This window comes from Sceloporus occidentalis, unplaced genomic scaffold, assembly GCF_023333645.1.
Source record: "Sceloporus occidentalis isolate IW3139 unplaced genomic scaffold, rSceOcc1.0.p SCAF_1, whole genome shotgun sequence".
Taxonomy (NCBI): Eukaryota; Metazoa; Chordata; class Lepidosauria; order Squamata; family Phrynosomatidae; genus Sceloporus; species Sceloporus occidentalis.
The window spans coordinates 38,519,263-38,543,504 of NW_028316981.1; the positions used below are offsets into that span (position 1 = coordinate 38,519,263).

The following is a 24,242-nucleotide window of genomic DNA, read 5'->3' on the forward strand; positions in this document are numbered from 1 at the left end:
CAGTAAAGAGTTGTTTTTAATATGCCTTCAAGTCCACTCAGACATATGGCTATGCTCTCATGAAATTTTCTTGCAACATTTCTTTGGAGAGGGTGTCATTTGCCCAAGGTTACCAAGTTGGTTTCTGTTACGGAGCATGGATTCAAACCCTGGTTTTCTAGAATCTGTAGTCCAATATTCAAACCACTACACATCAATGTAGAGTCTATTGCTGTATTTAAGAAGGGGACAAAATTAATAGTTTGTCAACATAATACAGATCTGCAACCACTAGTTCAGAGTAAATGCATGAAAAGAATTGGAATTTTTGTGCCTGCAAAGCACAATTCAATTCAGCCTGCCCCCCAGACACAACAAGGCTTGTGGGGTAGGGCAGTACATCTCCCCAACACCAGGAAGTTGCCCAACCCTGATCAAGATCATAGAGCCAAATTATTTAATGTGGCACTTCTTTACCAGCAATGGCTTGCACACAGTAATTTTACATTATTGTTAGATTTCTTTTCTAGTATTCAGATTTCTTTATAACTACGTAGACTACTAGTAGAATATTTCTGTGATGACAGATAACAGTCCACTTAGCTGTTAAGATTTTATTTTTTCATAATAACTCATGAAATAGCAGTGGGGACTAGTTTATTCTGTTTTGCATCCTGTACTGTACAACTGACCTGCATTAGTTGGTCACTCAGTTTGGTCATAAAATGTTGCTTTTTTTAATAGACTCACACTGTTTGCATTGAATGCAAATGCGCTAGTTCGCTACTAGGGCTGTGTCTGCACTGTAGAAATAACCATCAATTTATTATGGCTCAATACTATGGGAATTGTAGTTCTGTGAGACATTTAGCCTTGTCACTACAAACTACAAATCCCAGAATTCCATAGCACTGAGCCATGGCAAGTGGTGTCAAACTGGATTGTTTCTGTAGTGTGGATGCAGCCAAGGTAATGTATTAAGAATTGGGATCACGTAGCATTGCACTCCCTTTACAGAATCATCATTGCTAGTAAATCATTTATTCTTTTTTGTTAAATGCACACACACCTAAGTGTTTTAAAAATATTTACCATTCATACAGGATAAATGTTACTCCTTACTCCTGTCTGTCACTTCAACAAAAATTGGCACTTCATAGATTGTCATTTGTAGAAAGAAGAATCACTGTGCCTTCTTAGGAGAACATGAAAAAAAGATTTCAAGGCTTGAAGTCATAGTGATTTGTGACAGCCAGAAAAAGTGATTTAGTGGAGTATTACTTCACTCCATCAAAGTGCTTGGTCTGTTCTTCTCTGTCACCCAAGCTTTAGAAGAAAGATGAGGGGAAAAGGAAGCAGTTGAGCGGTTCCAATGACACAAGTAAATCAAAGGGGCAGTTGTGTGCGTGTGTGTGGAGGTTATTTCTATTACGATTTGCCATTTATTGCAGTGGTCTTTCAATCTCAGTCATGTGGTTGCAGCAGTTGGTTCTTAGTGTTGATAATGTAATCCATTCACTACCAATTACTTTCCCAGAAGGATTGCTTTAAAGAAGGAGGGAGGGATGATGGGCCAGTAACTTTTCTTCATAAAAGTTGGGCCCTTGAAACATTATGTCCTTCCTCGGTTACTACTGATCTACACCTATCTCAGCTTTAGGTTGCAAAGGGAAGAACTATGGATATATGTGTGATAATATGCCCCAACCCCTGCAAACCACATTGTAAAATATTAATGGCAAACTGAGAAAAAAAGCAATAAATGTTTGTTTTGAAGGGGTTTCCATTATTAGCATACTACAATGTTCCCTTGATTTAAAGGGTTTTCTGATGAATCTTTGGAGTGAAGATTCTTCAACAGAAAACCCTTTAAATCAAGGGAGTATTGCTGTTTGCTGATAATTGGTGAGCTGGTGGGAATCAGATCTTGGGCACACTGGAGTTGCCCATCCCTGTCTTCAGAAGCGATCTTGGCCAAGTAGCTTCTAGTTCCCGATCCCTATGTAACCCTTCTGTACTTTGCATATTCTTCTTTCCTTTGAAACTGTGTGCAGGGGATGGCGTTAAAACGCATAAAGGAGAACAGAATAATCTCAGTAGTAGGTAGTCTCACTGAGGCCCTGTACACACCGGCGATTGATGCCAGCATGGGGGCAGAGTTGGGGCATAGCGTCCTCACAATGCATGCCCAACTCCACCACCCAGGGTGCCCTGATGCTGTGCGCTGCTCCACATGGTGTGCGGCGTCATGGTGTGCTTGTGGCGCTGCATCCATATGATGCAGCCCTGAAATAGCACCATATAGTTGCTTTTTCTGGCTCTTTTTTGCACCTTCGAAAGGCCGGATTGGGGCTGTGGTGTGAGGTTGCCATGACCCCAATCCGGCTAGGAAAGGGGTGGTGTCCCGCCACCCCTTAGGGGCTGTCTGCACAGTCCCTGAGATAAAACTTTCTGGAAAGACATCTATGAAATGTAGACTGTTTCTCAAGTAGATTTCTTCTCAGTTCTCAAACTGCTTCATGTACACAAGCACAAAAGTTGGTTCCAACCTTCTACATGCCCTTGAATAGGGTGATGTAGAGCCTATGTTTCTTGTCTATTTATGTCAGCTACCCAAAACCAGACACTACCCGTTACTCCTCTGCTAGTGCTTCTATAATTCACAACACACTCTGTCCTTTTCCATCTCTTGCCAGTTCTCACAATACTAAAAACTGTTGGAAACTTGCTCAATATTGTCAAAATCATATCCGTGAGACATCTTTAAATCAAAAGATTTTTAGCACCTTCTGCTTCTTTGACGCACCCATCTGTGCACACATTTTGAAAGTATGTCGCTCCTGCAAGCAAGAGGCTTTAGAATGTGGTCATCCTTGGAACAATTTGTCTTATTATGTTGATGAGGTTAATTAGTCAAATGTCGCTTTACAAACCACACAGGGGACACAGCCGATAATGAAGATTTTTGTATTTCAGGCCAAGCTGAGAGGATGATCGAAGAGCTAAGCCTGATGATTACATACCTGCTGTTTCAGTAAGGACATTCTCAAAGAAAAAAGCATTGCTGGGCTAGAAAGATGTGTCAGGTGGGTATTTGTCACTGCTTGGCACGAGATTTAAAGGAATTAATGAGGAAGCTTCCTGAGTATAACTGCTGAAGTCCTACTTTCAGGATAAAGCATGCGATAGCCAGGGACTATGAAAGATACTGTTTTGGACTAGAACTCCCAGAATTTTAGGACTTGGCAGTTTTCCAGCTTCTGAAGATAGTAAAGAAAGCAAGAATGTTGGGGCGGCAAATATAGTCACTGTTTCCCAAATCTGTAAGGTGTAATTTTAAAACGGAGAGTTCCCAACCACTGCATATTGGAGAACTATGCAGAAGGGAGGACAAAAGAAAAACTTTTCCAAACAGAATTGTAATATGAACTGAAACATGGTTTGAAAGCAGGAAAATGGCTGTATTTTAATTTCTTTCCAGACTTGCTATAAAAGTGATATGTGCCCACATTATGCATTATGGTTGGCCTGTGTATTAGCAAATTTTACTGCTGTCTGTTGTTTCCAGAATATATCTGGCGCTACAGGATTCCAGTCTTCTAGAATTTTCATCCTACAAATGGCAGATAGCAGATGTTAAACTGCTGTCATTGCAGGCCATCAAAGTTATCCTTTACACCCACACAGCAAAGTACAATAACATCCAAAATCCACAAAACAGTGATATCTTTATTGGGCCAAGCAAAAAGCACAAATTACATGATGCAAACTTTCAAAGCACCACTTGCTTCATCAGGCAAAGGGGTTAAAAATTATACAGGAGAAATATGAAAAATGACAGCTAGAGTCACAGGCCTACATTTACTCAAAATGTAATCGTTGTTGTTCTTAGCTAAGATTATATGGAAGTGGTATCCATGTAGGCCTCTACATTAATACCTTTCTCTCATTCTGAGGTCTCAAGTCCTAATTTTAATTTAATAAATAATAAATAAAATTTTTATTTATATGCCGCCCTTCCTTCGATCAGGGCGGCTTACAACAGATAAAATATAAACAGATTAAAATACATACAGTACAACAAACAGCAAAACAAAACCAACAGTAAAAAGCCCCATAGCCCAACCTCTTGGCCACGAAAGAGGAGGGAGGCCCACAGGATATCTATTCGGGGAATGCCTGTTGGAATAGGAAGGTTTTAAGGTCCTTCCTGAATTGGGCCAGGGTAGTAGACGAGCGGAGCTCTGTGGGCAGCGCATTCCAAAGGGCTGGGGCAGCTATGGAATACGTCCTCCGAGAAGTGGAGGCTAACCTAGCCCCAGGCACCTTCAGTAGCTGCTGCCCAGACGTTCTGAGGGTGCGAGGCGGAATGTATGGGGAGAGGCGGTCCTTTAGGTATCCTGGGCCCAAGCCATTTAGGGCTTTATAGGTAATTACCAACACCTTATATTGAGCTCGGAAACGAATGGGCAGCCAATGGAGATCTTTCAAAATCGGTGTTATATGGCTGGTCCTGGGAGCACCAGTGACCAGCCGGGCTGCCATGTTCTGTACCATTTGCAGTTTCCGAGTTTGGTATAAGGGTTGCCCCATGTAGAGTACGTTACAGAAGTCCAATCTCGAGGTTACCAGAGCATGTACGACAGTTTCAAGGTCCCTCTGGGCCAGGTATGGGCGCAGCTGGCGAATCAGCCGAAGCTGATGACAGGTGTTCTTGACCGTCGCATTCACCTGAGCTGTCAGGTGAAGCGACGAGTCAAGAAGCACCCCCAGACTGCGCACGGAGTCCTTCACAGGGAGCGTGACCCCGTTCAGGACAGGTGGAACCACCGCCATTCCTGGACCAGGAGAACCTATCACTAGTACCTCCGTTTTCTCTGGATTCAGCTTGAGTCGTTTTTCCCTCAGCCAGCCCATTACTGACTCTAGACAGGCCACGAGAGGAGAGACGCCATCCCCAGTCACTGCATCAGTCGGAGACATAGAGAAAATGATTTGGGTGTCATCAGCGTAATGATAACCCCGCACCCCATGTCTCCGGATGATCTCTCCCAGCGGTTTCATGTAAATATTAAATAGCATGGGAGACAGAATGGCTCCTTGAGGGACCCCAGTTTTAAGGGGCCTCTCGTTTAAACCTGCTTGCAAATTCATTGCTAATCTGACACATCTCCATTTTAACCATTTAAAGTTGATGGTTAGTACAACGACCAACTAATTTATTATCAATAATCTTAAATGGTTGTAGAAATTGCACTGCTTATCAAGAAGGTGGATAAAACAGTTAATATCTATAGGTATATTTCTAGATGAACTCTATATTAGTTTTCAGTTTTCTTAGTTATAATTTAGGACAGTGAAGGTTGGGAAGAAGTCTACAGTTCTGACATTTGGCTGGCCAGAAATACTTTCTTCTGGATGGTGAATTTGATGGCACATGTTAGATATATGCTGCTCTAAGACTTGTTGTGTATTTTTTAAAAAACGTTTTTTTTAAAACCCTACAACTACAAAATTACATATGTATGTGTGTGTTACTGCATTGTGGAATTATGCACACTTGAAACCCATGATTGGTGGGGCTTATCAAAACTGGAAAACAAATTTGCATCTGATTAATGTATAGATATGTATGAAACAAACATGAAATGCCTATATTTTGTGATATAATGTTTTTACATTTTTTAATAAACTGGCATGGAGTCCTTGTAGCAAGGAGAGTACTTTGTTCTTGTACTTTCAACTGATGAGTGATTTGACTCACTGGAGACTTGGTAGTCAACAACCAATGGCAGTGTGAAAAATAGAAGGCAAGATAGTTCTAGTTGTAACAAAACATGACCTAATTGAAATGACACACATGATTAAACAAACTTTCCCGTGGCTGTAAGAATAAAAAACAAGTTTATTGCTGTTCTGCTTTAGAAAGTTTATTTTAAGTTGGTGCTTTTGGGTCTTTTCACATAATATTGAAAACAACATACATCTCAAAAGCTGAAGAAAGATCACATCAGCATGCACTACATGATTTCATAACCTCCAAAGAAGTAATTAATCAAAGGACTACCAGAAAAGGATTTTAAAAATGGTTTTATTTGGGGGAAACATTTCTCCAAGTACCAGGATGACTATAGACAAAGGGGAAAACTCCCAATTATGCCTGATGTGCTGAAACAAAATTACCTTGGGGCTAATTCTGTTTTAGAATTGATTGGATGTGTCTGTTAATAAATCACTATCCAATGATATCATAGTTGTCCAGCAGAGGGTCTGGAGTCTCCAACTTTCCTACAAACCTTGGTCTGGCTTCTAATATGCAGTAATTTTCAAAAGACGTTAACTGAACTTTTTCTTATAAAAAATGAACTTAACATAATATCTTTTGTTTGTCCTCAAATATATTGGAATGAGAAATCACAGTGATGTTATGATTGGTCATTCATCTCTGTTAGTTTATGCCAGGGGTAGGCAACCTTTTTGAGCCGGGGGCCGGGTTGCTGTCCCTCAGACAACTGGGGGGCCGAAGCCAAAAAATAAATAATTAAATAATTTTTAAAAAATTTAAATAAATAAATAAACTGGGACAAATGTAGGACAACATTTTCAAATGGTGGACACTTTTTAAAAAAGTGGAGGACACGCAAAAAAATTTGCTGATTTTTTTAAAAAAATGTTAATATAAATGCATGTTTCTGAGGCGTCTATAGACAATTGCACCCCTTGCCCCTGCGCACGAGAGGCCAAAGGCCCCAGTGGCAATTGGTGGCAGGACCGGGCTGGGGCCGGTCCCAAGGCCTTGCCAGGCCGCATCCGGCCCGCAGGCCACAGGTTGCCTACCCCTGGTTTATGCAGTCAGAATTATTAGCATTCAACCATTTCTGGGATTCTTCATGACAACAAAAATAATTCTGCACAAAAAAAGCTAGCTTGTGTTTAGCCCAGCTTTGCTTTTCTATATGCAGAATATATTATTTTTTTAATGGTAAACTTTCAAACATGTCACGTTCTACTGGGAAACTAAAATTATATAGCTCAGAAAAAAAACCTATTTGATTATGCTGATTCTTCTACAAAGAACATGTTAGAACCCCTTCATGTCATTGGCCTTAGTTCCATAGGTAGGATTGTTATTGACAATGGAACTTTATCACATTTGATTAGTCAAGGAATTTTAGCAATCTTCTGGTCAGGCTTCAGATGTATTCAGAAGGTAAAACCATCTACACCAATCATTCATGAATTAAAGGAAACTATATGTTTACTCAAATAGTGCACATTTGCTAATCATCAGTTGGTATTCCAAGAAAAAAAAAAAGATGATAAAAGCTGCAAAGAACAAAGCTCCTAAAGCTGCAATTCTATACCCACCTATTTTAGGTTAAGCCTTATTGCACTCATGGAGATTTAGTTCTAAGAAAAGAACACATAGGATTATCCTGTTTGGGTTTTCGGCAACAAAAATGAGAAGCAAAGAAAACAGGTAGAACATCATAAGATTTAATAATTTGTAATGACTCTTGAATTCTAAAATCTTAAACCTAGGAAAGTCCTTCACATCATCTTTAATCTGTCTTTTAAAGTTGTGGTGCCTGTGAAAAATTTGGTAGTGCATATTCTTAGAAATCTTGTACACAAGTATAATTTTTTAATTTAATGTTGGTAGGTAACAGTAACTTTTAAAGAATAAAAAGCAAAAACCACAGTGCAAAATAATAATATAATCTTAAATAAATACAATGCCATACTGTTATTATTCTGATACAGAATTTTTGCATAGCAATATCAATATATTTACATAACAAGAAGTCAGGTACTTCAATTCAAAAGACTATCAGATTTGTTTAAAAATAGAAAGTACCCTGCATACATACAGTTTTAGACAAGTTCCTAATTTATGCTAGATAAATTTCAAAACAATTCTTTCCCTTATACTTATTGTGTAATTGTTAAGATTCTTTAAATCAGGGGTAGTATCTCTAGCCCTTGAGCCAAATTTGGCCCTTGAGCCAAATTTGCTCTACCTGGGCTTTGGTGTCCTTCTGATGCTCCATTCTCTCTTACTTGAGAGGGGACAGGAGAGTGGCTGAGCCACAGCTGGATGTGCATCATTCCTCCTTCCCTATGTATTATATTGTTGGACACAATACTTTCTGTCAAGCTTAGTACTTTCAGAAAAATAATGGTTCAATTGATGCAAACTGTCACAGCAATTCTGGGTGTCCAGTGTTCTAGATGAGTGACCTGAACACTTTAAAGAAATATAGCTTTTAGGAGAAAAGAGCATAATATTCCTTTAGTACATGCCTGCGGTTTGTGACCCATCAAGCTAAATTCAGTCCATATGCCATGCACTGGGGACTGCCAGTTAGTTACTTGATACTGCTTCCTTCCTGCAGGCCAGAAAGCCAGGAAGTTTATTTAGTGTCTAGCAGTCTCCCAGACATGCTTGATGCATTCAGACTGGCAGGTCACAAGCTCATACAAATAATGCCACATAAATATCTAGCAAAAATCATCATGGCTGTTATCAAGTATGATATCTTAATAACATGTTTACAAGGAGAGAAAGTATGTTAGAAAATTTCCTCTGGCAAACAACTTTGTCACTATCACAAGGGTCTCAGTACATGAAAATAAGCAATGCCACGAAATCCCTCACAATATTTTTTGCTAAAAAAAGAGATCTTCGTTTTTGAAGTCTGGTAAACATTTGTATTTGCTAGACGAAATCCGGACACAAGCCAAGTTAGGTAAACATGGACAGCTGTGATGCATTCTCCTTCCACGAAAGGGAATCTGGAAACAAATACGTAAAATTAAAGACAAGAACACACAGTGATACTTAGCTCCAGTGCGCTCTGTAAACAATAAAGCTTCTACAGTGATATCAAAGTGGTTCATGGGACTCCCAACAACATACTCTTATCTTCTTTAAGGCTATACTGCCCCATTTCCTGTGCATATTTTATTGTTTATAAAATGTGATAATTATCACAAATGTGACAATGTGATAATTATCACAAAAACATAATAATCACTGAACAGTAACTCTTGTATAGACTGTCCTTTTGCTAAAGGACTAGCTAAAAGTACAATGACGTTGGTAGATGCTAAGCCACCTTGCTTCAGATTGGGCCAATAGGGTCATCCATACACTTTTGTCATTCATTTGGTAAAAATATTTCTATTTTTTTCCTAGATGCAACACTCAGGTTCAGCTGTAAAAAAGAAAACAGACTGAGCATGATCAGCTTGGAACTGGACACTCTGCTTCATCAGAGTCTTATGGTTGCATAACAATTATTCTAACTGATGCACAGGGAGGATGCATTTTACTTAAGAATATTTATATAATGCAACTATGTCCCAAGCTGAAGCTATGTTTAATCAGCTTTTTGTTCCTGTTCTGGTGTACTATATAGACCTCTACTGCCATATTCCCTGCTCCATGCAGAAATCCATATTCTATATTTGGGACAGACTGGTCTCTTGTGGTAGTTTTAGGCATATCAACAAGCAATATGTATTTCTGTGACATGCACAATACATTGCTTGTTTTATTGGAAAATATCTCTAGAAGTGACAGTTTAACCCTGTAATTTACTTGTCAAATTTAGAAAGAGAAGAAGGGCTGGAGAAGGGAGGGGCTGCAGGAGGCAGGGATAAAGATTAGGTCCCTTTCACCTTGAGTAAGGTAGCTCAACTTTCAATTGTGTATTTAGCAGAGGAAAAAAATGAAGTCCTTATAGAATAATTTCTATTATTCATTCCCACCTACTATGTACCTTTTATTTACAGCTTTAAATTTTGTACTGACATTTGTAATATGGCTGAGTACCATATGTAGATGAGTCCTCAAAGCAAAACTTGGCTTGCACCTGTCTGGATGCAAGGAAGATTTGGAATAGTGTATACGTGTTCAAATTAGTTTATAATTTGTTCTATTGTTGTTGAACAAAATTGGACTTAAATTTATATTCTTTTTGTAATATGCATTTATAGTTGCCCCAACAGAAAGAGATACAAAATTGGCTGCCCACACTGATGTAATCATTTTGTCCCCTCCTAAATACACAATTGAAAAATCTACTGCTTTATTTAAGGGCCTAATCCTTATCCCAGCAAACTGCAGCTTCTCTCCTTTCCAGTTTCTCCCTCTCTGTCTGAGCTCAGCTAGTAAGAACAGCCACTTCTTTAAAGTTTTCCCACCCACTGGGCCAAACTAGGCATTCATAGAGGTTACAACAGCATGGGTTAAATGAAGGACTCAGTCTTATCAAAAGGACAAAAATTTAAACCATCCATATTAAGCTATATGCCTTTAATGATCTCTAATCAGCCTTTATCAGTTGGTGGTCCACTTTACAAGTTCTCTATGTGTGATTTAACAAAGAATGCCTATGGCTAATCTAGTATGAAGGGAGGTAAAGCCTTTCAATTTAGGCTTGTCTTTGCAAACTGAGTTTAAATACAGTGGTGTGACAGAATGGGAAAACAGAAGACATCTACTTTGTACATGATCTGCAATCAAATGGTGAATGTCAGCTTTTGGTGTTTTGAAGAGTTGATAACCTCTAAGGATAACACTTGAAGGAAAATGAAATCCTGAATATACAAGCCATTGGCCACTTTTAGTTTCAAAGCTTGCAGAATTGCTTAATATTAAAACACAATAAATGTTTTCACAAGTGAAGCCATAGAAGGCACAAAGGAATGCCATTAGTTTCCAGAATATCACCAGTGACATTTCTCCCTCCTCCTGCTGCTTCCACAGTACACCCAGAAGGAACTAAGCATGAAGATAGTGACTACAGTTCTTATCTTCTTGCATGCAGAGGACAGACAACTGTAGTTCTCCAGATAATGCAGTCCTAACTATCATACACATTGTACATTGATAGGTCATGGTAGCTGCAGTCAAACAAAATTTGGAGGGCCACAGAAGTACCCTTTCCACATCTAGAAGTGTAGACAAAGAAGGTTCTGGAGGCCTTCTGCAGTGGTATAATCTCACGGAAAAGAATAAAATTAGTCCCACCAGGGATAGCCTAAATACTTGGAACTATAATGTATGAAAATAAAGATTCCAGATCAAAGTTCCAGGTGGGAATTCTGCCATCTGCTAGAGAAGGGAGTCTTGTTTTATCATTGAAAGCATGTATGTAAACAAGCAATAGTTGCTTAGTGGTAAGAGAAGGATATCTGTCTAAGCTCCATTATTCTTTTTAAATTATATGTAATTCCATACTAGTTTCTTTAAAGAAAAATCACGGACACAGCTAAAAGCTGTTGGCACTACATAAGCACGATCAAAAGAAATTTATACATAATTTCTAAAGATTCTTTCTACCTGCTTCACTGACAGTGGTTATATTAGTGGAGATTTAGATTCCATTATAGATAATAAGTATTCCCATAAGAGAATGCTTAATCAAAAAAAGTGTTTGAAATTCTTAAATTAATATGCTGGATCTACATTTCAGACTGAGCTGGTTAAACGTAAGTTAAACATTGGCACAAGTTAGTCATAACTTCAGTACCACTGATCTGAATTGGGATTAACTTCTACTGACATAGTCTAGATCCACCCCAGGGGTTTAAAGAATTTATTTATGTAAGTGGACTTGTTTAGTGGCCTATAGTAGTGTCAGTCCTCTGTAAAATCCCATTGACCAATGCTGTGTTTATTTATATTCTAGAAACATACCACCAGTGCCATACACATGGCTGTGAAAACATGGTTCGGAAACTGGCAATTAGAAGCTGGAAGAAAAAGCAAGCCATCAAGCTCCGAAGAAAAGCTCCAATATCTAACCAGTGTGGTGTTTTATATTTTATTGTATGTATTTAATAGCTTTAAAAAGAAGTGTGTCTTTTCAAAAATGAGGAATTGTGACAATCTGAACAATTTGCCCACTTAAAAAAGTAAAAGATTTAAAAATCAACAGCATGACTTGAATTACCAGATTACTTAAGGACATAAGAGTACGAATGGCATGCAAAATATTACTCATACTCTATGATAAAGAAGGAAAATGCTGAACTTTTTTTACCTTAGATCTTTTACAGAATAAAACTGACAGTAATATGTTTATTTGCGTATGTTCCGATGACGTTATTTCCATAAAAAGACAACTTCCTGGATAATATATACCTTCTTGCATTTTTGCAATGGGCACTATTTTATGCAGTCTGACTTACAACAAAATTTATTCACATTTTCTTCTACCCTGTCAGTTACAGTATCACACAAAGTACTAGAATAATACACTAACTTTGTGACTCAAAGGATGACAGTCCTCTCCCAAGTCACCCATTGGTGTACACATTCGAAGACTTCGAATCCAGAGACTAACAGCACAGCACATGCCTCCACCACATTGCAGATCTCTGTCACAAGCCTTAAATAAAACAAATAAACACACGGATTAGATAAGCAAAATTACCCAAAATATCCAAGACTGTTCCATCATTTTCACATGTATATAAAAGACTATATTTTAAGAGTTTGCACCAGAGACTGCAAGACTGCAGTTAAAAATCTGACCAGCTCTCAGTACAGTGGACCCTTGGTATCCACTGGGCTTTGGTTCCAGGACCCCCATGGATACCAAAATTGATGGCTGCTCAAATCCCATTAAATACAATGGCATAGTGAAATGGTGTCCCTTATATCAAATGGCAAAAACAAGGTTTGCTTTTGAAATTTATATTATTTTTGAATATTTTCCAAATATAATCTGTAGAGACAGAGAGAGATGACTGTATCTTTTTTAAAAAAATAATTAAAAAATCAACTTAGATTTTAAAAAATATGTAGTGATTTAGACTTGTTGGGTAATCTTTTAGGCCCAAATCCAACTGTTTACATATGACTCTGTTATTGAAACAGTTCCACTGGCTACTGGTTCAATTCCAGGCACAATTGAAAGTGCTGGTCATGACCTATAAAGCCTTGTACAGCTTAGGTCCAGTCTATTTGAGAGATGGATCTCCCCGTACGAACCTGCTAGAGCCCTAAGATCTTCTGGGGAAGGCTTTATCTTGGTGCCGCCACCATTCACTTGGTGAGGACATGAGAGAGAGCCTTCTCAGTGGCTGCTCCCATTTTCTGGAAATCTCTTTCACAGGAGACTAGGCTGGCCCCTTTCCTGCTTTCCTTTTGCAGGCTTGTAATATATAATCATCATCAGGATAGCATTTTCGTAAGAAGAATCCAACATTAAGTAGGAGCCACTGTTTGGAGGCTGGGTGTGTATTCTGCAGTGGCTGTTATGCTGTTAACAAATAGCCAGTTGTTTTGTGATTATTAGGCACAAATATCTGTGTGTTAGATATTAAGATAACCAGAATGTCTCCAGTCAGTTACAGGAATTACTCTGGAAAAATCATCTCCCAATTTGGCCTGCCAATAGATTTCTATTAGTTGCAAAGCTCTTTTAACTTTTTGATATTTTACAGCAATCTTGATTTTCTAGAGAATAAGTGGATGAAGTTGCTGGATTTTGTTGCCATGTATATGAATTGTATACTAATTGTTGCCATGTATACGAAAATACATCTTAATGCACATGTTACAGTGGGAAAAACATCAGAAAATTCATTTGTAGAGATTTGTTTAAGGCAACAATAATAAGAATTGGCTGAGTAATTGTGATATAAAAATGTGAATAACAATTTTTTTAAACAAATGCTCTTAATGAAGTCAAGGAACTACTTGTTAGATTCCTATATCTACTTACCTGGGAGTAAACTCCACTGAACACCAAGAGAATTACTTCTAAATACACTCTGCTGTCAGATTAACAACTTTATTTTTGGTGCCATTTTATTTTAAGTACTAAAACTGCTAAACACTCTAAGAGTTCGCTGAAGAAGGCATCATAAATAAGCAGACTCATAAGTATGAGTTTATGAGCAGATAATGGCTCTGAGGGGAACATAACTGTCCTCTGAAACAAATGTACACTCTGGAAGATTTCATTATGAATATAATTATACTATACTGAATACTACTGCTTAAACAGTATGCAATTTGAGTAACAAAGATGTATCATAATACAGATTTACTAAATTGCTGTGGCTTAAGAAAATGTTATCAATTCAGTTTCTATAATGTCCCACTGCTGAATTAATATATTAATATAATAATTAGATTGCAATTTTGATAACCTTTCTTTCTTCACAGATATGTTTCAGATAACTTCATAACTTTGTGGAAGCTTCCATTCTATTTATTGCCTTAAGTTGCAACACAGTTAAAGGCCCTTTATGATGCCCTGTGAGTACACTGTATACAGTTGAGTAGAATAAGTGCTGCACTGCACATGCTTTTTTGTTGGAAAGCACATTTCAGTTGTGCATTCAATTGTGTATTCCTTATGGGATATAGCAGGGGGCATCACAGAGAATATAGCAACAGCAATAGCAAGTACATCTCTGTTTATCAGTGAAATAGCACTCCCTAAGCAGTTTACAATGTGTAAGCCAATTGCCCTCAACAAGCTGGGTATTCATTTTACCAAGCTACAAAAGCATGGAAGGCTGAGTGGACCTTGAAGCCCTCCTCTAGGATCAAACTTACAACGTTGTGGCACCAGTACCAGCATTTAACCATTGCACCACCAGGGCACCCTCAAATAGTGGCACTGGTGGTGCTGGTGAGTTGTCGTCAGCTCCATGGTGCGGTGGCAGGCAGACATCTGAACACTTGCCCATTGCCGTGCCAGACTAGGTAAGTGCTGGGGGTGAGAATGGGCTGGATCTGGAGGCAGGATTTGACAGAGTTGTCCCACTGTATACTGCCTGTGTGTTCAGTGCCTCACTCAGTCTTGGTACTATTCATTAGTCCCCATTCAAGCTCAGAAAAAAATTGATCTGGTACCACTAAGTGAATATTCTGCTTCAATAAAAAGTTGAAGCGCGTCTCAACATAGGCAACTGTATCACATTTTGTCTTTTGCTTACTTATATTTGTGACTGATTGAGATGTAAGAGATTTTTGTGAAATAGAAACCAACATAGCAGTGTATTCATCTGCTAGGCTGTTACTCTGAACACTATGGTTTGTCAGTGTTTGTCTTATCAGAATAATAGCTCGAAATGTATATCCTATATTTAGTCCATTGCAGTGCAACAGCCCAGATAATTATGGACGTTTATGTTTGTGTGTCGAAAATTTTCCATGGACAAATTGTGTTGAAATAAACAAAAAATCTACCATACACATCATCTGGCTTCATCAGATGAAATCTTGGGGAGTTGAAATTTGGTTGGAGGCAGAGCTCTAGTGCTCATCTTTGGAGTTACCTCACCAGCTTACTAAACAACAAATCCCAGATTTCTATAGGATCAAACCATAGTTAAAGCGGAATGAAACTGATATATAGCTGTATAGTGCAGATAGCCCCTTGTCTCTTTACTGCTCCCTTTAGTACAATTGCAATTAGCTAGGGATCTTCTATAACTATTATTATAATATTTATTTATATCCTGCCTTACTCCCAAGGTCAGGACTCACATGGAGATCAACTAACTACACATGATTTTAGATCCACTACCTGCAACATCATTTAATGGGATAGGGTTGATTTTTTTCATTGGAATCATACTGCTGAAGATGTGGTGTTTAATCCTTTGTCTCTCCAGCTGAGATCATGACAAAAATCTTCTTAAGTACAGTTAGCATCAGGAAAAATCTCCCCTTAGTATAGTGCAGGGATGCAGTTTGTCAAAATCAGGTAGAGGGAACAATTTAATTTAATTTAATGGCATGATGTCAGGCTTATTGCTGCTATTCTCACACCATGAGACATGGGGAAGGAGTTTCCAAAACTACCGTATATACTTGACTGTAAGTTGACCTCATGAATAAGTCGAGGGCAGGTTTTTAGGGCCAAAATTATGAATTGTGATATGACTTATAGATAAGTGGAGGGTAAGACTTCGGGGCATGTAACAAAGGATCTAAAACAAAGGAAAGCAATGTCAAAGAACTTATAAAATTCCAGCAGGCACAGGCATAACTGTATGTGATCACACTTAAATACTGAATGGATGAGAGTAGAGAGAGGTCAGTGCTTCTAGTACAGATTACACTCTTCTCTTTCACCAGAGGATGGGTCCTTTTTAAATAAGAGTTAAAGTACAGTATTTACATTGACCTGTGTATAAGTCAAGTCAGATTTTTGGGTCAGTCTTTTGACAAAAATTTCTAGACTTATACATGGGTATATACAGTATTACATTATGAAAAATAACAAATAAGCTTAGAAAACAGAAGTACACTTGCCCTAAACATAAATGCTGCTGTGAAATTACAGTTATTTTAATATTTTAATTTAATGCTGGGAGTTGTTAGGCATTCTACAATAAAAACCATTCTCCTGACAAATTCTTCCTTTCTGAACCTGATGATCCTATGTATACAATTTACTCCTGCAAACACTCCTCTATCGGACTTCTTCCTGTGTCAGAGAGCGTAGATTGCATCATGTGCTTCTTCAATAAATATAGAGGTGTTGACTTAACAGAAAGGGTTTCACAATGATACAAGAAGTAATATTGGTTGGAAGAACTGAGAATGAGATTGTCACAGAAATCCTTTGCTTATACTGACCCAGACCAGCCAAGAGAAAATGGAAAGGATAATGTCACATTTAGTACTTTTGAAGACACACAAGACTGATGCAACATGTTAAGATGCTGAGGCTGATATCAAAGAATCATAGAATCATAGAATCAGAGTTGGAAGAGACCGCAAGGGCCATCCAGTCCAACCCCCTGCCATGCAGGAAATCCAAATCAAAGCATCCTCAGCAGATGGTCATCTAGCTTCTGCTTAAAGACCTCCAAAGAAGGAGACTCCACTACACTCCGAGGGAGTGTGTTCCACTGTCGAACAGCCCTTACTGTCAGGAAGTTCTTCCTAATGTTGAGGTGGAATCTCTTTTCCTGTAGCTTGCATCCATTGTTCTGGGTTATGTTCTCTGGAGCAGCAGAAAACAAGCTTGCTCCCTCCTCAATATGACATCCTTTCAAATATTTATACAGGGCTATCATATCACCTCTTAACCTTCTCCAGGCTAAACATCCCCAGCTCCCTGAGTTGTTCCTCATAGGGCAAAGTTTCCAGACCTTTCACCATATATGGTTGTACTACACAATTCCCTTCATTTTTCTGTCTGTAACGTTAGCAGTGTATGTTAGAGGCATTGAATACAGTACAAATCCTCCAAATTGTTAGCCTCCATCCTGATTTTGCTCTCTCTTTCCTTCCGCCAGTGTGACCTTAAAAACAAGCACCTAACTAAACAATAGAAGCAAATTGCTGGGAGGAAGGGTGTTTACAGTGAAATGGTAAAAGGCTGTAGATTCAAGATCAAAGGCACAATGGATCCAATATAAAATGGATAAAAAACGTTGGGAAAATATTCCTAATATAGCCAAAACATTGTAAAGCTGTCTTTCAATGTAGGTTGAGAAAATTCAGTAGTTTCCCTTATTGTTCACCTTTAGGGATAGCAAAATATTTTGCAGAGGAAGAATCAATGTATATATGAAAGGCTAAAGTTTCATAGGTCCTTTTTTCCCAAATACAAAGAATCTTTATGCACACTGATATGACGGTAATGGTAGCTTTAAAATTTTAAAATTTGAAATTAGACTAGTGTGAAGATCAAGCTCTTGTTTCATTCACGTTTCCAACAGAATCAATTACAATCAAAGTTTATTGGCAAAGCGACAGAATTGTGAATAGATTAACCTTTGACAGAGGAGAAATGATTTTGGTTTAGGGTCACAATCAGTGGCAAAGCTCAGTGGACACTTCTAGGTGTGTTGTATGTGTGTCAAGATTTCATTCCAGAAAGGAATTTCCTCACATTGGGAGTCAGTCCAGAAACCTAACAGCACAAACTCATACATGTTTAGTCAGAAGTGAGTCCTACTGTGCTCAGTGGGATTTGTTCCCTCCTTCCTTTCGAACTGTAGTCAAAAGCTCTTTGATCCTCTAAACCAAGTGCTATTCAAACTGGTAGTCCTGGAGCTACTGGTTGCTGGTCCCTGGCAAGTTTACAGGAAAGTTTAAAGAAATAGTTGAAGCCCATCAACACAATGCAAAAAATAAGTACTGATAATTCCTGGACCATATCAGATAGCTTGAGGAGCACTGCCCTAAACCTCCCAATGGCAATGGCAAACTTCCTCTTCACAAGTCTTGCCAAGAAAATCCTGTGATAGATTCACAGCGGGGTTGTTCTCACTAGGTGAAACCCCGCGTTCTGAATCGAATCCAAGGAGTGGCGTTCCTATTAGGATCCGATTTAAACCTAGAACGGTTCTAGAGCAACCCGCAATCGTCTCCACTACAAATCGAATTGTAGAGCGGAATAAAATTTTGATTCGAGTTTTCCTCATTTAACGCGTGTTAAAAAAACACTAGGGTCTGACCTACGTTTTTCCATTGATTCGATTTAGGAACCGGAGCATTTAAATAGGAACGACAGCCTTTGAAATTGCGTTAGATGAATGGGAGGAGCGGAGTGCGATGGGGCTGTCCTTGGGGGAGTTGCCCTTTCTGTCCCCATCCATCTGGCTGTCGCCATTTTTGCTTCCCTCACCCCTTTGTCCGCTGTGGTCTTTCAATAAGAGATAAGGATTATTTTTATTTTTTATTTTAATGGTTTACAGGCGCTTAATCTCTTCAGCGCTTTAAACACCTGAAGTCCCGGCTGCTCAAGCGCCTGCATCTGCCAAAGGAGTACAAGGCTTCCCCTGGTGGATTGCAACCTCCCCTCTGTGTGGGGAGAGCCCATTTCTAACGGAGGAGAGGCAGGAAGGGAAGGCTCCTCTCAAAGAGGCATTCCCTGCCCGCTTGGGCACTGATCTCGCCCAGGCAGGGAAGGGAAGGCTCCTCGCGAGGAGGCATCTGATCTCGCCCAGGCAAGGAAGGGCTCTGATCAATGGGGGGGGGGGGAATAGAGCCTTTCTTCCTCTCTTTCTCAAACGGAATCTGCCTTCTCCTCCAACCCTGGAAAGAGAATCTTTGGGAAGAGTGCTCCCTCCCTGCTTTTCCAGCAGCCTCCTTCATTGATCTCTGTGCTCTCTGAAGGGATTCTCCCTGGCTGTCTTGGGAGACAGGATGCTGCCCTCCAAAACCTATCCCATAGTTCCTCTGGAAAGAGCTTCGCTTTTTGCCAGAAGCCTCTCCCATTGATCTCTGTGCTCTCTGAAGGGATTCTCCCTGGCTGTCTTGGGAGACAGGATGCTGCCCTCCAAAACCTATCCCATAGTTCCTCTGGAAAGAGCTTCGCTTTTTGCCAGAAGCCTCTCCCATTGATCTCTGTGCTCTCTGAAGGGATTCTCCCTGGCTGTCAATGAAATGGAAACGATGCCAAAAGATAAATCGCTTCCAAATATTCCGGATTAACGTTACGTCATTCTGACGTACTATTGATTGACAGCTCCAAATAAGGTATGGAGGAGAAGAATCGCTTTATTTAAACACCGATTTCATGCCAAGTAGGAACGCTTGCAGGTAAAAACTTCGATTTAAACAACCAGATGGGAACGATGAACAAAGCGATTCGGATAGCGGGATAAGAACAGTGTTATTTTGAATCGATTTTATTAAAAACGTTGTATTTTAAATCGTTTCAAATCTTAAGTGGGAACAACCCCAGCCTTAGGTCAAAAAAGGTCAACAACGACTTGAAGGCACACGAGACACAGACATTCCAACCAGGTTTAGTTTTAGGCAACCTGGAAGACTTTCAGTTACAGGTTAGCACATCTCTTAAGGGAAGGTAGCTTCATATTTCCTCCAAATGACCCATTTGAGCTGAAGGGTGCATCCACACTGTAGAAATTAAGCAGTTTGACACCACTTTAACTGTCATGACTCCATCCTACAGAATCCAGAGATTTTTAGTTTGGAGTGAGAGCCAGTGTGGTGTAGTGGTTTGAGTGTTGGAATATGATTCTGGAGAGCAGGGTTCGAATTCCACTGAGTGACCTTGCACAAGTCACACCCTCTCAGCCTCAGAGGATGGCAATGGCAAGCCCCCTCTGAAGAAACCTGCCAAGAAAACCCTGTGATAGATTCACCTAAGGTTGCCATAGGTCTGAAATGATGCGAAGGCACACAGCACACACAAGGCAAACCCTATTGTGAGTTACTGTTATTTAAGTAAGCACAAAGGATGGCAATGATAACCCCTCTCTGAAGAAACCTTCCAAGAAAACCCTGTGGTAGGTTTACCTTAGGGTTGCCATAAGCTGGAAATAACTTGAAACAAGCCCCAGAACTATCTGACAGACCATGCTGCATACCTCACAAAACTACATATCTCGGGATTCCACAAGATGGAGGCATGACAGATTAAAGTGGTGTGAAACTATAGGTTTTTGTGGGTTTTTCAGGCTGTGTGGCCATGTTCTAGAAGAGTTTGTTCCTGACGTTTCACCAGCAACTGGCACAATGTCAGGAACAAACACTTCTAGAACATGGCCACTTAAGACCTTTTCATGCTAGCGAGAAATGGGATTTAAAGTAGATTGAAATTAGAAAAAAAAACAGCAAATGCGGGAAGTTTATCACACGACGTTTCACCAGACTTAAAAAAACGTGAAAATAAAGGTAATGTAAAGGGGACAGAAATGGCAGCTTTTTACTTTCGGAACTTCCTGAAAATAAAAAGCTGCCGGCTTTGTCCCCTTTACGTTCGCTTTATTTTCACATTATTTCTGGTCTGGCGAAATGTCGTGTGATAAACTGCCCGCATTTGCAAGTTTTTTCCCCTAATTTAAATCTACTTTAAACCCCATTTCTCAGCGGGATTTCGCTAGTGTGATAAGCTCTTATAGCCTGAAAAACCCACAAAAAACTATGGATGCCAGCCATGAATGCCTTCGACTTCACACTGGTGTGAAACTGCTTTATTTCTCCAGTGTGACGGGTCTCCTAGAAAAAAAGAGCAGTTCAAACCAAATACTACCATTGATCCTGATGGGGCATGAAGAGCAGCCTTCTTCTTTTCTGCCTGAGAGTGTCATTAACAGCCAGCTGGGAAGAGAAAAACTGAATTTACCTCAGTAACTAAGGAGACATCATCAGCACTCCTCCCACCCTCTTGCTTCTACCAGTGGCATCTCATCAGAGGCCATTTTTCAAATGTCTCCCACAACAGTTTGGGACCAAGTGGGTACAGACACAGATCCCAGCCTTGGATCCCTCCTTTTTGTTGTGTACTCTTGGACAGATGACTGAAATGGAGGACATGTCACCCTCTTTTTTTTTTTTTTTTGACCAGGACTCCTCCTTTTCCAGGACATGTCCTACATTTCAACCTTCTGGGTTTTTACCCCTCCTTCCAAAAGCTGTGTTGTTGTTGTTGTTGTTGTTATTGTGTGCCTTCAAGCCATTTCATACTTGTGGTGACCCCTATCATGGGTTTTTCTTGGCAAGGTTTCTTCAGAGAGGGGGTCTGCCATTGCCTTCCCCTGAGGCTGAGAGAGTAAAACCTGTAGTAACTCTTATTTCTCTCTCTCCACACCCTCCACAAGCAAAAGCAACCACCACCACCAAGTGTAGTGTGTAAATCTGCTACTTCCACCCCCATGGCAGGATTAAAGCAGTTTGATACTCCTTTTAACTTCCATGACCATGGAAACCCATTAAGAAACCTTGGGCAAGTCACACTCTCTCAGCCTCAGGGGAAGGCATTGGCAAACCCCCCTCTGGACAAACCTTGCCAAGAAAACCCCATGTCAAGTCAGAAACGACCTGAAGGCACACAACAACAACAACAACAACAACAGCAGACTCTTTATCTATCCCACAAGGAGCCATGGGATGTGTAGTTTGTAAAGGTGTCCCGTGCCACGAAACTAAAAAAAATAAGGTTTCTCTTCCCTCCAGTCGCTGTTGCTTTTGGCTAGTCCTGGCACATTTCTAAGGCTGTGTCCTCACTGTACAAATAATCTGGTTTGATCCGCCTACTTTTGATAACCACAGGTCCCTGTTTTGGAATCCTGGAAATTGTAGTTTGCACAAGGCATTGCATGATGCATCAATACATTTATGATATATTACATATTCTAAGCATCAAATTAATATCCATGTTTCTATAATCAAAACTGCTGTCTTTTTATCCTAACATCCCCCCACCACTTTTGATGGCCGTCCTCTGGAACTCTGGGAATTGTAGTTTGCACAAAGTACAGTTTCCAGAATTCCAGAGCAGGGACCTGTGGCCATCAAGAGTTTGGGGTCAAGCCATCTTAATAGTGCATCCAGGATGCAGAGAGAGGGAGGCAGGCACCCAGAGACCTCCCCTCCATGGATCTCCCCCAGAAGCAAGGGCCCTCCTCTGGCCCTGGGGCTCCCCCTCTTTCTCACCCCAGTGATGACCGCGGAGTCTCCTGCCCAGAGCAGCAAGAGGAGGACCGGGGCGCAGCGGAGGCTCCTCATGGCTGCCTCTGCCTTCCTGCCTTCCTCCTTTCTTTCCTTCCAGCAGCAGCGCAGAGCTAGAGCCCTTCCCGCCGCTGTTATAAAGCCCAGGTCTGCCATTCAGGAGGCAAGATGAGTCACCCACCCAGCTTCCCCCCTGGTCTTCCTCCTCCTCCTGCTGCTGCTGCAGTTGTTTGCTGTCAGGGCGAGAGAGGGGGCTGCATCCACACTGGAGACATAACCCGGTTTGGCACCGCTTTCACTCTTTTCCTGGCTCAAGGCCAGACAGCAAGTTAGAGCGGTGCCAAACCGGGTTATGTCTCCAGTGTGTTTTGGCCCCCACTGTTCCAAAAGTTCATTTTGACCTCATAAGAACATGCTGGCTCCAAGTATGAAATGTGAAAACTGCTTTAACTGCCCTGGCTCAATAATGCTAGGGGAATTCCGGGAACTGTGGCTTTGTGAGACATTGACCCTTCTCTGTCAGGGAGCCCTGGTGCCACAACAAACCACAAGGCCCAGGTTTCCCTAGCATTGAGCCGTGGCTGTTAAGGTTATCCCAGACTGGATTATTTCTGCAGCCTCAGTAAAGTTATTTTCCACCACGGACGGTTAAGTGCACAAATTCACTTCCTTTTGAAACTGCGGTTCTCAACCTGTGGATTGTGACCCCTTTTGGGGTTGAATTGAACAACCCTTTCACAGGGGTCGCCTAAGACCATCGGAAAACACATATTTCTCATGGTCTTAGGAACCGAGACACCGCAATTTTATGGTTGAGGGACACCACAACATGAGGAACTGTACTTAAGTTTTGCGGCACTAGGAAAGTTGAGAACCACTGTTTTAAAAGGAAGCGCCACAAACTCACCTCCATCTGAGAACCCAGAACAAACAATGGGAAGGCATCTAAACCCTCAACAAGTGGCCCTTCAAAGGGTCTCCCAGTGAAGTTATCTTCTATCCAGGGTGACCAGATGTCATAATCACAAAGGAGGACAAGGCACCGCAAAATGTAGGACATCACAATACTACTACGAATAATATTTACAGTAGGCCCTTGCTATCCACTGTTCCAGGACCCCCATGGATAACAAAATCCCTGGATGCTCAAGTCCCATTAAATACAAGGGCATAGCAAAATGATGTCCCTTATGGAAAATCAAGCTTTACTATTTGGAATTTATACCTTTTATTTTTAATATTTCAAAGCCATGGATGCTTGAATCCATGGATAAAAAAAATCTGTGGATAAGGGGGCTGACTGTATTTATAACACCCTTTCCACCAAGGGACAGAACATCAAACACATATAATCAAAAACGCATGATAAAACACGAGAGTATAAAATGCTAGAATAATGATATGCTACTAAAACAAAATCCTTATCAGTCACTACTCATTTCACCAACCTTAGGGACACTCAACAATTTAGCAGTCTGGTGAACTGAAGAGGAAGGTCTTCAACCCTTTACGAAAGCGGATAAGATCCTCCTCCAGCCAGAGGTGCAAAGAAGACAGTTCCACAAATGCAGAGCCAGATCCTGAAAGGCTCTCAGCCTGTACTTAAGAAAAAATGCAGGGCATTACAAACTAAATGCTAAAAACACTAATATAAATTCATGCTTCTTAAGGCATGCTGAAAATGGAGGACATTTTGGTATTCCTTCTGGACCGAAGGCGGAAATATAAGACATTATCCAGGAAAAGGAGGACATCTGGTTACCCTGCTTCCACCACAGAAAGCCAAGCGCACATACTTACCCACCTGGGGTTTTCAGAGAGGAGTAACAACAAGATCCTGCAAAGAGCA

The 24,242-nt window shown here is 40.3% G+C and overlaps 1 protein-coding gene across 1 annotated transcript; it reads right to left on the reverse strand.

Moving 5' to 3' along the window:
• Nucleotides 1-7,845: 7,845 nt before the first annotated feature.
• Nucleotides 7,846-22,539, reverse strand: PROK2 (prokineticin 2). Its single transcript, XM_089495637.1, has 3 exons — nucleotides 22,379-22,539; nucleotides 12,255-12,380; nucleotides 7,846-8,775 (listed from the first exon to the last, which is right to left on the reverse strand). The coding sequence occupies exons 1-3, from the start codon at nucleotides 22,448-22,450 to the stop codon at nucleotides 8,650-8,652; spliced, it is 324 nt and encodes a 107-aa protein (XP_089351763.1). The 5' UTR covers nucleotides 22,451-22,539; the 3' UTR covers nucleotides 7,846-8,649.
• Nucleotides 22,540-24,242: the final 1,703 nt, after the last annotated feature.